Source organism: Macaca mulatta, chromosome 13 (assembly GCF_049350105.2).
Source record: "Macaca mulatta isolate MMU2019108-1 chromosome 13, T2T-MMU8v2.0, whole genome shotgun sequence".
NCBI classification, from domain to species: domain Eukaryota; kingdom Metazoa; phylum Chordata; class Mammalia; order Primates; family Cercopithecidae; genus Macaca; species Macaca mulatta.
Window position 1 is genome coordinate 22,640,069 of NC_133418.1, and position 13,909 is coordinate 22,653,977.

The 13,909-nt window shown below is 42.8% G+C and overlaps 1 protein-coding gene across 2 annotated transcripts in view; it reads left to right on the forward strand.

Annotated features, from left to right (window-relative positions):
* Positions 1 to 13,909, forward strand: part of POLR1B (RNA polymerase I subunit B) — a 32,877-nt gene that overhangs the window by 14,717 nt on the left and 4,251 nt on the right. For both annotated transcript variants that reach the window (NM_001260623.2, XM_015113130.3), the window contains 4 exon segments: positions 253 to 534; positions 5,292 to 5,425; positions 9,248 to 9,418; positions 10,638 to 10,794. In NM_001260623.2, the coding sequence (NP_001247552.1) occupies positions 253 to 534; positions 5,292 to 5,425; positions 9,248 to 9,418; positions 10,638 to 10,794 (744 nt within the window).

Below are 13,909 nucleotides of genomic sequence, written 5' to 3' on the forward strand. Positions count from 1 at the left end.
AATGTTCTCCTACAAAGGAGGTCATAGAGGAGATAGGGAACTAGTTGGGGCTCATACAGTTTGTGAAATCTGGGGATTATTTTACATATTTTTTTGCGAACTCTTTCCACTCATCAGAGCTAGGAGAATAAATGTTGTAATAATTCATTCTGTAATCTGTAGAGTGCTCTGAGGTTTTGTCGTCACAAAGCCTCAGAAATTTCCGTTTTTTAAAAGATTGGCCCATTTTTGAGTGACTTTTGTTTTATTAAGGTCTTGGCCTCCTACAAAATTCTGGACTTTGTGTTGTGGCTGACAAGCTGAACTTCATACGCTACCTCTCCCATTTCCGCTGCGTGCACAGAGGGGCTGATTTTGCCAAGATGAGGACCACCACAGTACGCCGGCTGCTGCCAGAGTCCTGGGGCTTCCTTTGTCCAGTGCATACCCCAGACGGGGAGCCCTGTGGCCTGATGAACCACCTAACTGCCGTATGTGAGGTTGTCACACAGTTTGTCTATACAGCATCTATTCCGGCTTTACTCTGCAACTTGGGTATGTAGTGTATAGTGATAAACATCTTGCTTGATTTTTTTTTTTGTTTTTTGTGTTTTTTTTGAGATGGAGTCTCGCTCTGTTGCCCATGCTGGAGTGTAGTGGCACGATCTCTGCTCACTGCAAGCTCCGCCTCCCGGGTTCACGCCATTCTCCTGCCTCAGCCTCCCAAGTAGCTGGGACTACAGGCACCCGCCACCACGCCCAGCTAATTTTTTTGTATTTGTAGTAGAGACGGGGTTTCACCATGTTAGCCACGATGGTCTCGATCTCCTGACCTCGTGATGTGCCTGCCTCGGCCTCCCAAAGTGCTGGGATTACAGTTGTGAGCTACCGCGCCCGGCCAAGATTACGTGGTTTTTAACCTGTTAAGTTGTGCTGCTTTTGGAGATTCAGCAGAGACTTTCTGTAAGAATTCGTTTTTACCCTTCTGTGCAGGAGTTGCGCTGCTTTCTTGGCTCCTCTATAGAAGGCTGAACGCATTCTTTGAAAGTGAAAACAGGAGAAACTGTTATAGGTGTTTTGTTTTCTTTCAAAAAAAAAAAAAAAAAAAGAAGATAATGGAAGTGAGGATCGCTTGAGCCCAGGGATTTGAGGCTGCAGTGAGCTGTGATTGTGCCACTGCTGCACTTTAGACTTGGCGAGAAAGTGAGATCCTGTCTCCAAAATAAAAAATAAATCAATGAATAAGAAGGATGCCAAAGCATCTGAAATAGACTAGTCATTAATATTGGAAGCATAGAAGCTATTGAGTAGTTTTTTGGGTCACTTCTCCTTGCATCTCTTGGTGGATCTTTGCATTTCTAAGTAGAAAACAGTGTTGGTTTGCAGGAGGACAGTTTAAAAGATTTTCCAGTCTACCCTAATGTCATCAGATGATAACCATTTTTCCTGATAACCTTACAGCTGCTGTCTCTGCCTCTGCTTTGGCTAGAAAGCTGTCTAATTCTTGGCTTGATACTTGATTTGAATTTATCTTCATACCTAAAGACGTCAGCTTTCTCTGCAGTTTTCTAGTCCCAGGGTTCTCCAATTATGATTTGGAGACTAGAAATGTTCTGTCTTTGGTGGTCTGTGGACAGGTTCACCAGTGGGATTAATATTCATACAGTAAAACTTCCAGTTCATGGGGATCAGACGATAGGTATTCTCAAGCAACTAGAAGGGCATTGACTCAAAGTTCTGCTCAAAAGTACTTCTCCCAATTAGAGTGGCCTGGCCAGGCGTGGTGGCTCATGCCTGTAATCCCAGCACTTTGGGAAGCCGAGGTGTGCAGATCACTTGAGGTCAGGAGTTTAAGACCAGCCTGGCCAACATGGCAAAACCCCATCTCTACTAAAAATACAAAAAAAAAAAAAAAAATTAGCTGGGTGTGGTGGCATGTGCATGTGGTCCCAGCTACTCAGGAAGCTGAGGCAGTAGAATCGCTTGAATCCAGGAGGTGGAGGTTGCAGTGAGCCAAGATTGCACCACTGCACTCCAGCCTGGGTGACAGAGTGAGACTCCATCTTAAAAAAAAAAAAGAGAGAGAGAGAGAGAGAGCGTGGCCTGTAGGAAGAGGGCCCCACAGAAAGTAATCAAGAAATACTCAAGATTCAGACGATGTAATCAGTGTAATTTGAAGGTTTATCCTCTACGAGGAAAATAATTTTGTTACTGGTGATTCGAAATGTCAAAGTCCAGGAGAGGGTAGAAAGGAGAAAAGAATAAAGTGGAGAGGTAGAAAATAGATCCAACTGCAGAAAAAGAGATGGGGAAGGGTTTTTCGCTCTGGCACTGGAGAAGACGACAGAATCGCTACCTAACTTTCGATAGAGATGTTCATATTGAGGTGACAGATGAAATACGAAGTGGGTAACCTGTGACACTCTAACAAACACTTGATGTCTTCAGAATGTATTTATGGTTCATGGGAGAGTGTTCCTTTTTTACTTAATTTCATATGATTCTCATTATTTGTAGTACTTGTCTTTAAAGTCACCAATGAATATTGAACCATTGTGCCAAGGGGAAATACAGGGTAAGGTTCCTTCAAGCCTCAGGTTACAACATTTTTGTTAGCTGATCAATATGTAGCCTTGGTTTTTGTGTGTTTCTGTTGAAAGACACCCTTTAGGCCGAGCGCAGTGGCTCACGCCTGTAATCCCAGCACTTTGGGAGGCCGAGACAGGTGGATTGTGAGGTCAGGAGATTGAGACCATCGTGGCTAACGCGGTGAAACCCTGTCTCTACTAAAAATACAAAAAACTAGCCTGGCGTGGTGGCAGATGCCTGTAGTCCCAGGTACTCGGGAGGCTGAGGCGGGAGAATGGCGTGAACTTGGGAGGTGGAGCTTGCAGTGAGCCAAGATCATGCCACTGCACTCCAGCCTGGGCGATGAGGCAAGATCCGTCTCAAAAAAAAAAAAAAAAAAAAAAAAGATACCCTTTAAAAATATATATTGTTCTTGTGGTAACATTGAATTCTCAACCAACAGCACTGTAACTATAAAGCTTATCTAACACACATTTTTTTTCTGTTAGGCACATCACAGCCCTTTTGCATTTATGAACACTAGGCAGCACTTCAGTGCTACACTTGGAGGCAATTTTTTTTTTTTTTTTTTTGTAGAGATGGGGTCTTGCTGTGTTATCCAGGCTGGTCTCGAACTCCTGGCGTCAAGCATTCCTTCTACCTTGGCCTCCCAAAGTGCTGGGATTACAGTTGTGAGCCACCATGCCAGGCCTGGAAGCTATTATTTAAACAGTGAAATCACACCAGCTGAAAACATGCCACTGAACAGACTGGACAAGGGACACTTGTTTACAGCATGAGCTGACAAGAAAGCATGGCATCGTCTTGTTTGACTTCAGCTGCGGGGAGCGTATGCATCAGGGGACTCAAATTTTTTTGCTGCATGTTCTGAAATGACGTTAAAAGCATCCCCAGTATTAATTTTGTGGTTATAGATAAAATGTAGCAAGTAGGCAAATCTTCACATAATGAGGATCAACTGTAATTACATTTTGGGGGTTAATGCATTTAATGCATTTACGTGGCTTAGAAATCAAAATATTAAAAAGACATGCAGTGAAATGCTCCCTCCCATAGGCCCCTGTTCCCTTGCTACTTCTTTCCTGTGTCCTTGCGGAAGCGATTTAAACTTCCACAAGCAATACAAAAGCCTTCAGGCTTACCTTGGAGATATTGCAGGTTTGGTTCCAGAGCGCTGCAATAAAATGAGCCACATGAATTTCTCAGTTTCCCACAGTGCATATAAAACTTATGTTTACACTATGCTGTAAATATTTCAAATTTAAGAATACTTTATTGCTAAAAAAAATATTAAATCATGTGAGCCTTCAGCAATTCGTTATCTTTTTGCTGGGGAAGGTCTTGCCTCAGTGTTGCTGGCTGCTGACTGATCAGGGCAGTGGTTGCTGAAGGTTAGGATGGCTTGTGACAATTTCTTAAAATTAAACAAAGAAGTTTACCACGCCAATTGAATCTTCCTTTCACAAAAGATTTCTCAGTAGCATATGATGCTGTTTGATAGCATGTTACCCACAGAAGAGATTATTTCCAAGTTGCAGTCAGTCCCCTCAAACCCTGCCGCTGTTTTATCAGTTAAGTTTATGGAATAATCTAAATCCTTTATTGTCATTTCAACAGTGTTTACTGCATCTTCTCATTTCTTGAGATCGCATCTCAAGAAACCCTTTTCTGCTGGGCACAGTGGCTCAGGCCTGTAATTCCAGCACTTTGGGAGGCCAAGGCGAGAGGATTGCTTGAGCCCAGGAGTTTGAGACCAGCCTAGGCGACACAGGGAGACCCTGTCTCTACAAAAAAAAAAAAAAAATTTTTTTTTTTTTTGAGATGGAGTCTTGCTCTGTCACCCAGGCTGGAGTGCAATGGCATGATCTTGGCTCACTGCAAGCTCCGCCGCCCTGGTTCATGCCATTCTCCTGTCTCAGCCTCCTGAGTAGCTGGGACTATAGGCGCCCGCCACCATGCCCGGCTAATTTTTTGTAGTTTTAGTAGAGATGAGGTTTCACTGTGTTAGCCAGGATGGTCTCAATCTCCTGACCTCGTGATCCACCCGCCTCAGCCTCCCAAAATGCTGGATTACAGGTGTGAGCCACTGCGCCTGGCAAAAAAAATTTTTTTTAATTAGCCAAGCATGATGGCACACACCTGTCAGCTACTCGGGAGGCTGAGGTGGGAGGATTGCTTGAGCCCAGGAGGTTGAGGTTGCAATGAGCCATGATCATGCCACTGCACTGCAGCCTGAGTGACAGAGCAAGACCCTGTCTCAAAAACAAAACAAAACGACATTTTCTTTGCTCATCCTCTAAGAAGCAATTCCACATCTGTTCAGTTTGATTATGGGATTGCAGAAATTCAGTCACAGCTTCAGACTCTACTTCTAATTCTAGTTGTCTTGCTATTTCTACCACATCTGCAAGCACAGTAGTAACATCAGAGATCACTAATCACAGATCACGATAACAGATATAATAATATTGGAAATATTGCAAGAATTACCAAAATGTTGACACAGAGACACAAAGGGAACACGTGTTGTTGGAAAAATGGCATTGATAAGCCTGCTTAAAATATCTGTGAAGTGCAATTAAAAGAAATGCCTGTACCTGTTATAGAGACAAGGATAATTTGATATCTGAACTGATACAGCAGCTGTTGACCCCATCTGGAGGGAATCTAGAATGTTGGATGAAGCATTCCGATGTGATCGTGCTGTTTGTTCCGTTTACCAGGGGTCACTCCCGTTGATGGAGCTCCCCACCGGCCATACAGTGAGTGCTACCCCGTCCTGCTTGATGGCGTCATGGTTGGCTGGGTGGATAAGGAGCTTGCTCCAGGCATCGCAGATTCTCTTCGTCATTTTAAGGTGGGCTTGAGGCTTTGTGGATTGTCCTATCCCTTGACCTTAGGTTTTCAGTTCCTTTCTAGTTTTGGGGTTAACCCCTGGGCGGTCTAGAGTGATCAAGTGGTCAGGGGGTCAGAATGTCCAGAATGCCTGTGCATTCCCTCTGGTGACAGAGGCTTGCCTTATACTGGCCTCACTGGTTGGGGTCAGTGACAGATATTTGACCCATATACATTCTTTGGGAGTTTCACTGAGGCACCTCAGTCTGCTTATCTAACTAATTTTAACTTTTTTTCCCCTTCTTAATACTAGTGGCATATAAGGGATCTCAAAATACAGGTATTTCAGTAATATTCAAAATATGCAAGGTAGAAGTTAACTACCCCATTGCCTCCTAGGTTTTGAAAATATATTTTTAAAAAGTAGAATGACATTCTTTGAATAATTTATCTTTGGGATTTCCTCCTAGTGAAGAGTATTTGTTGCTTTGATAATGGCCGTTGAAAGAATTATCCTTTGGCAACAGGCTGAGTTTGTGGTTTATATTCTGTTCTGTGTGTTTATTTTTTAAAAATGTTTAAACGAAATTTTAGTTTTTGTTTAAGTGCTCTGTTGGACACTTGGGTTGTCTCTACCTTCTGGTCATTGCAAATAATGCTGCTGTGAACATGAGTGTACAAATATCTATTCAAGTCCTTGTGCTTTTCATTCTTTAATTCTTTTTTTTTTTTTTTTTTTTTTTGAGACGGAGTCTCGCTCTGTAGCCCAGGCTGGAGTGCAGTGGCCGGATCTCAGTTCACTGCAAGCTCCGCCTCCCGGGTTCACGCCATTCTCCGGCCTCAGCCTCCCGAGTAGCTGGGACTACAGGCGCTGCCACCTCGCCCGGCTATTTTTTGTATTTCTTAGTAGAGACAGGGTTTCACCGTGTTAGCCAGGATGGTCTCGATCTCCTGACCTCGTGATCCGCCCATCTCGGCCTCCCAAAGTGCTGGGATTACAGGCTTGAGCCACCGCGCCCGGCCCATTCTTTAATTCTTATATTCCTATAAGTGGGATTGTGGCTCATTTGATAGGATTTTACGCTTAGAGCGAAGATGTTTAATCAGTACATGGGACCCCCCTGTATATACATTACCGAAATCCACCATTTGCTATGCTTTGCCCCACATGCTTTGTCTTCTGTATGCTCTTTGTAATGTTTTTCTTTTGAACCATTTGAGAGCAGTATTGAGACAGTGTCCCGTTTTCCATAAAGATTTTAGCGTACTTTTTCTAAGAACAAGGACTTTCTCTTCAATAACCACAGTACACTTATGAAAATCAGAGAAGGTCATGTGGGTGGGATCCATAGTTGATGCTCATATTCCACCAGTTGTCTCAGTAATGTTCTCTTTTTTTCTTTTCTTTTCTTTTTTTTAAAGAGACGGGTCTCACTCTGTTGCCCAGGCTGGAGTGCAGTGGCACAGTCACAGCTCACTGCAGCCTTAATGTCCCAGGCTTAAATGATCCTCCCACTTCCACTTGCCAAGCAGCCTGACCACAGGACTGTACCACCGTGCCCAGCTTCCCTGGCAGCTCCCTGACCCAGTCCTTTGGGTCGTTATGGCTTTATTATGTAGGATGACTGATGGAATCATTGGCCATTGGTGATTAGCTTAACCTCAAGCCCCTATCCCCTTCCTGGAGTTGAGGGTGGGGCTGAAAGTCCCAGTCCTCTAATTCTGGCTTGGTCTTTCTGGTGACCAGCCCCATCCTGAAGCCACCTAGATGCTGCCAACCACCAGTCTTCTATTTTTCTTTTTTTAAGTCAGAGTCTCGTGCCTCAGTCTCCCAAGTAGCTGAGACTACAGGTGTGTACCACCACACCCAGCTAATTTTTTTTATTGTTAGTAGTGGTGGGGTTTCCCCATCTGGATCAGGCTGGTCTCCTAACCTTAAGTGATTCGCCCGCCTTGGCCTCCCGAAGTGCTGGGAATCACAGCTCTCCTGTAATTTAGGTTTATGTTTTGCTTCCTCATGATGAGATTCAAGATATTTCAGGAAACACATGATGTTGGTTTGTCCTGTTATGACTCATGTTAACTGATCCCTTCAAAGTTGTGTTCTTTAGGTTAATTCACTGTACAGTTTCTGTTTTTCTCCGTAATAAGGAACTTGTGGAGAGATAGTTGAAAGCTATGTGGAGCCCCCTTTCTTCATATTTTCACCCACTAGTTGATGAATTATTTGCTGAATTACTATTCCATTGATGGTTCTTTGCTGAGTTAATATAACTGTGATGGTTACCACATGGTGTTTTCCCCCACCAGCATTTTTTCTATGTTTATTAGTTGCTATTCTGTAAGGAGGGCTTTCTTTTCTATTAGTTGTTCATTTATTTATGTTAGCATAGATTTATAGATGCTTGTTTAATTTTGTGAATATTCTGTTACTACTCATTTTGATGCTCAGAGAGTATATGAGATTTGATCTAGTGTACAATTCAGTGATATTAAGTACATTCATGTTGTGCAGTCATCACCATCTTCAGAACTTTCTCATCATCAAAACTCTGTACGCATTAAACAATCATTCCTTTTTTTTTTTTTTTTTTTTTGAGGCAGAGTCTCACTCTGTTGCCCAGGCTGGGCTGCAGTGGCGTGATCTTGGCTCACTGCAGCCTCCACCTCCCGGGTTCAAGCAATTCTCCTGCCTCAGCCTCAGCGGGGATTACAGGTGCACACACCACACCTGGGTAATTTTTGTATTTTTAGTAGAGACGGGGTTTCTCCATGTTGCCCCGGCTGGTCTCGAACCCCTGACCTCAAATGATCTGCCTACCTCATTCGTCTCAGATTTTATCTTTTTTATAATTTGTGCTTTCTTTTGGTTGACTTTATTCTTTTTTAGCTTTTGATTAAATAATTTATTTTCTTTATTTTTTTTTTTTTTGGTTAGCATTGTGGAGGGTCGGAGGATGAGGACACTTAAGATCTGCTCTCTTAGTAAATTTCAGGCATGCAATATAGTATTCTTAACTGTAGTCACATGCTGTACTTGAGATCTGCAGAAACTTAATTCTCTTGCATAACTGAAGCTTTATACTCTTTGCCCAACATCTCCCAGTGTACCCTCCACCAAACATCCTCTCATTTAGCTGTGAATCCCCGAGTACTGACACCTGGGTTTTGTTTTGTTTTGTTTTTTTCTTTTCCAGGTTCCTGTAATTTAGATTTTTATTTCTCCTTTCACGCAGGAGTTTGTTGGCATTTTTTTGGTTTTGTTTTTGAGACAGGGTCTCACTCTGTCACCCAGGCTGGAGTGCAGTGGCATGATCATGACTCACTGTAGGTAGCCTCAACCTCCTGGGCTCAAGTGATTCTCCCACCTCAGCCTCCCAAGTAGCTGGGACTACAGGCACGCACCACCACGCTCAGCTAATTTTTTTATTTTTTGTAGAGACGGGATTTCACCCTGTTGCCCAAGTTGGTCTTGACTTCTGGGCTCAAGTGATCCACTCACTTCGGCCTCCTAAAGTGCTGGGATTACAGGTATAAGCCACCATGCCCGGCCCACCCAAGAGTTTTTGGTTTATTAAGTTTACAAATAAAACCAGTAATGTACTGTATTTGAGATCACAGAGGACAGAATTTCCTTTAGTGTATCTACACATGCATTCATGGTGTACTTTATCCTTAGCCTCAGTGGTTAGTGATTTGCCTGCTAGCTGGGGTGAGCACCCAAGGAAGTAGGGCTTTTACCATGGCTGAGTGTGGATGAGTAGTATTCCATGGGGCATAAGACTGGCAGCGACAGCCATGGCCGTGGGACAGGTTTGTTAAACTCTGTTTTTGTTGAAAACAGGTGTTGAGAGAGAAAAGAATTCCTCCCTGGATGGAAGTGGTCCTCATACCCATGACAGGAAAACCAAGTCTATACCCAGGATTGTTCCTTTTTACTACTCCTTGTAGACTGGTACGGCCTGTGCAGAACTTGGAATTGGGCAAAGAAGAGCTAATTGGAACTATGGAACAGGTAAATACATGTGTGATGGATGAGTGTATGTGCTTGTTTGTATAGTATACAACTTTCAGAGACTTAACTCTTCCTTTTTAAATGAAGGGGTGGCCTGCCCCTCCACACCTGTGGGTGTTTCTCGTTAGGTGGAACGAGAGACTTGAGAAAAGAAATAAGACACAGAGACAAAGTATAGAGAAAGAAAAGCGGGGCCCAGGGGACCGGCGCTCAGCTTACAGAGGACCCACGCCGCCCCGGTCTCTGAGTTCCCTTAGTATTTATTGATAAGTATCTTTACCATCTTAAAGACAGGGGAGTGGCAGGACAATATAAACAAAGAAAAAAGAGGAAATCGGCAGTAAGACATATGAACAAAAACCTCTGTGACATGAATAAGTTCAAAGGACAAAGCTGTGCCGTGAGATGCATATGCAGACATCTCCCTAAACCTTTTGGCAGCATAGTTTCAGTCTATCACATGGGGAGAAACCTTAGACAATACCTAGCTTATCTAGGAACAAAGTCACACCCTGCACGCCCAAAATCCATTAAACCTTGAGTTACCACAGCACATGTCTCTTGCAAGGACAAGGTTGGGGGTAGGGTCACAGACTAACAGCATCTCAAATACAGAACAAAATGGAGTCTCTTATGTCTACTTCTTTCTATATAGACACAGTAACAGGCTGATCTCTTTCTTTTCCCCACATTAAAAGGGTTGTTAGTGTTACAATAACAGTTGGACATTTGAAAGAAAGTCAGACTTACCACCTCCTCCGTGACCAGCACAAAGCAGTTCCCATGTCTGATCTCACTCCACAAGAACCTGAGAGGGTTGGTGGTCACATTACCTGCCTTCCATCCTGTCTGGCTCCCAGAGCTCCTTTGTACCTGACTCTGCCTCAGCTGGCGAAGTGAAAACATTCCATTAGATGCACACTCAGTCTTTGCCTACATATTTGCAGTTGCAAAGTTATAGGCTTTGTGCTACTTAAAATTTTTTCTTCCTATTCCCCTTCACAATTGGTCTGGGGTAGATTTAGAGTGGAATATGTAAAGCAAGTGGTATTTCTAAGTGGTCACTTCCCTGTGCTTCCCAGTTGATCCCTTCAGCACTCATGATGCTGGGCGGGGAAGGTTTTCTCTTGAGTCTTTGAGTGCTGAACTCTGAGAAATGGTAAGAGTTAATGTGTAAGCAGTTGCAGTTATTTTGTGCCTTGGACATCTGCTCTTCCAGATCTTCATGAATGTCGCTATCTTTGAGGATGAGGTTTTTGCTGGAGTTACCACACACCAGGAACTCTTTCCACACAGCCTGCTGAGTGTGATTGCCAACTTCATCCCTTTCTCTGACCACAACCAGAGTCCACGGAACATGTACCAGTGCCAGATGGGTAAGGAAGAGGGACGATGTTATAGTCACAATCAGGAAAGTAAACTTGATACTAGCATAGTCTTTTGTAGTCCTCATTTACATATGCTGACCATTTGTTCCAAAAATATGGCTTATGGCAAGTTTTTTTTTTTTCTGTGCCACAAGCAACCAGTCCAGGATCACTCATTGTATTTAGTTGGCATGTCTATTTAGTCTCCTGTAATTTATGACAGATCTTTAACCATTCTGTGTCTTTGACATTGACATTTTTGAAGAAAAAGGTATAGAATGTCCATAGATTTGGGTGTGCCTGGGGTCTTATTACTTGATTTTTTGAAGAATACAAGCAATCATAGTCACCCACGTATTTATCACTTCCAGTTCTCTTCATTCCTGTTGCAAGATTCAGGTTTTCATTGCTTACAGTTTTCCTTCAGCCTGATAATCTTCCTTTAGCATTTTTTTATATTGCAGGTTGCTGGCCACAAATTCTGTTGGTTTTCATTTATCTGAAAATGTCTTTATTTTACTTCACTTGAAGGAATCTTTCACTGGGTATACAGTTCTGAGTTGACAGTTCTTTTTCTTCCAGCACTTAAAAGTTGTTGTTACACTGGCTTTTCTTTGTCTCTGTCATTTCTAGTTAGAAAGCAGCAGTCTTCTGAATATAGTGTTTCTTTTTTTTTTTTTTTTTTTTTGAGACAGAGTGTTGCTCCATCGCCTAGGCTGGAGTGCAGTGGTATGATCTCGGCTCCCTGCAACCTCTGCCTCCTGGGTTTAAGTGATTCTTCTGCCTCAGCCTCCCAAGTAGCTGGGACTACAGGCACTCACCACCATACCCAGCTAATTTTTGTATTTTTAGTAGAGACGGGATTTCACCATGTTGGCCAGGCTGGTCTTGAACTCCTGACCTCAGGTGATCTGCCCACTTTGGCCTCCCAAAGTGCTGGATTACAGGCGTGAGCCACCGCGCCCGGCCCCAAATTTGTTTTTTTGTTTTTTTGTTTTTAAATTAAATTGCTAAACTCTTCTGTCATTATTTTTAAAAACATTGCTCCTACCCTTTTCTCTCTTTCCTCCCCTTCTGAGATATCAGTTACTCATATATTTAAACCTTTTGATATTGTTCCATAAGACATTGAGTTTCTGTTCTCTTTTTTTCTTTATTTTCTTCAGATTGGATCTTTTAATTTCTTTTTTTTTTTTTTTTTTTCCCTAAGATGGAGTCTCACTTTGTTACCTAGGCTGGAGTGCAGTGGTGCGATCTCGGCTCATTGCAACCTCTGCCTCCCATGTTCAATAAATTCTCCTGCCTCAGCCTCCCGAGTAGCTGGGATTGCAGGCACACATCACCATGCCCAGCTAATTTTTGTGTTTTAGTAGAGATGGGGTTTCACCATGTTGGCCTGGCTGGTTTTGAACTCCTGACCTCAAGTGATCTGCCTGCCTCAGCCTCCCAAAAACGCTGGGGTTACAGGTGTGAGCCACTGTGCCTGGCCCAGATTGAATTATTTTTATTGACCTATTATCACAGTCACTTTTCATTCTGTCTTCTACTGAATTTTCGCCTACAGTCATATACCCTTAACGACAGGGATACATTTGGAGAAGGGAGTCGTATGTGATTTTGTCGTAGTGTGAACATCATACAGTGAACTTACATAAACCTAGATGGCAGAGACTACTACACACCTAATATATGGTATAGCCTGTTGTTCCTAGGCTACAAACCTGGGTGGCATATAACTGTACTGTGTGCTGTCGACAGCTGTAAGACAATGGCAAGGATTTGTGTAGCTAAATATAGAAAAGATACAGTAAAAATGTGGGATCACCATAGTATATATGCCATCCTACATTGACTAAAACATTGTTATGCAGTGTATGACTGTATTTTCAAGTCCAGCACTTCCACTTGTTTCTTTTTTTTTTTTTTCTTTTTTTGAGACAGGGTATCGCTGTGTCACCCACCTGGAGTGCAGTGGCATGATCTTGGCTCACTGCAACCTCTGCCTCCCCAGTTCAAGCGATTCTTCTGCCTTCACCTTCTGAGTAGCTGAGATTACAGGCATGTGCCACCATGCCCAGCTAATTTTTTGTATTTTTAGTAGAGACAGGGTTTTATCATGTTGTTCAGGCTGGTCTCAAACTCCTGACCTCAAGTGATCTGCCCGCCTCAGCCTCCCAAAAGTGCTGGGATTACAGGTGTGAGCCACTGCGCCTGGCCTGACTTGTTTCTTTTTTTATAGTTTCTCTTTTCTCTAAGATTTCTTATCTTCATTGTGGGCATGTTTTCCTTTATATTTTTAGCATAGTTTTATATGATGGGTGTTGTAAAGTCATTATCTGCAGATTCCAATGTCTGGGTCATCTCAGGATCAGTCTCCTTGAGTATAAGTCAAGTTTCACCATTCATTTGTATGCCCAGTAATACTGGATTGTATTATGAACGTTGTGAGGAATATGTTTTAAACCCTGGATCCTGTTAGGGTCCTCTGAAGAGGATTGGTTTTGTTTGTTTTTAGTGTGGTGTTTGGCCTTCAATTACATTTTAATGTTTTTCATTTTACGTCTTTCCTTGTTAATACACAGTCCATCACCTGGCTCAGTGCATGTCACCAAAAATTCTCCAGGGGAAGAGGATTGGTTTTTAGTTTTCACTGGTACTTAACTTGGTGAACATGGCAGTTGAAGTACATTCTTCAGCCTTAGGTGGGCTGCTTTGATCTGTCCCATGCATGCATAGTTCAGGAGTCCACCAAAGATTGGGACCCAATTTTACATGCTGATTTTAAGGGTCTCCCTTTGTTCTCTCATTTCTGAAACATTCCCCTTTCCCAATTGTTGTCATGCTCAGAACTCTATTTCTTGGTTCTTCAAGCCAGTAAGACTGTGGGTTTCTATCTAAGTTGTGGCTGCCACACTGGGCCATAAGGCAAAAATATATACATAAATACTTATTCACCCAGTGTGGTTCCTTTCATCCAAGTAAAAATTCTTCCTCAGCTTCTGACAGCTTTTGGTTACTCTCCAGTGCTATATGTGTAGTTGGGGCCTTTTTTCTGCATCTTATACGTATGTGTTGAGGGTGGTCTTGTAAGAGTAGCCCTTTATTACTGGAAGCTCTAAGTTTA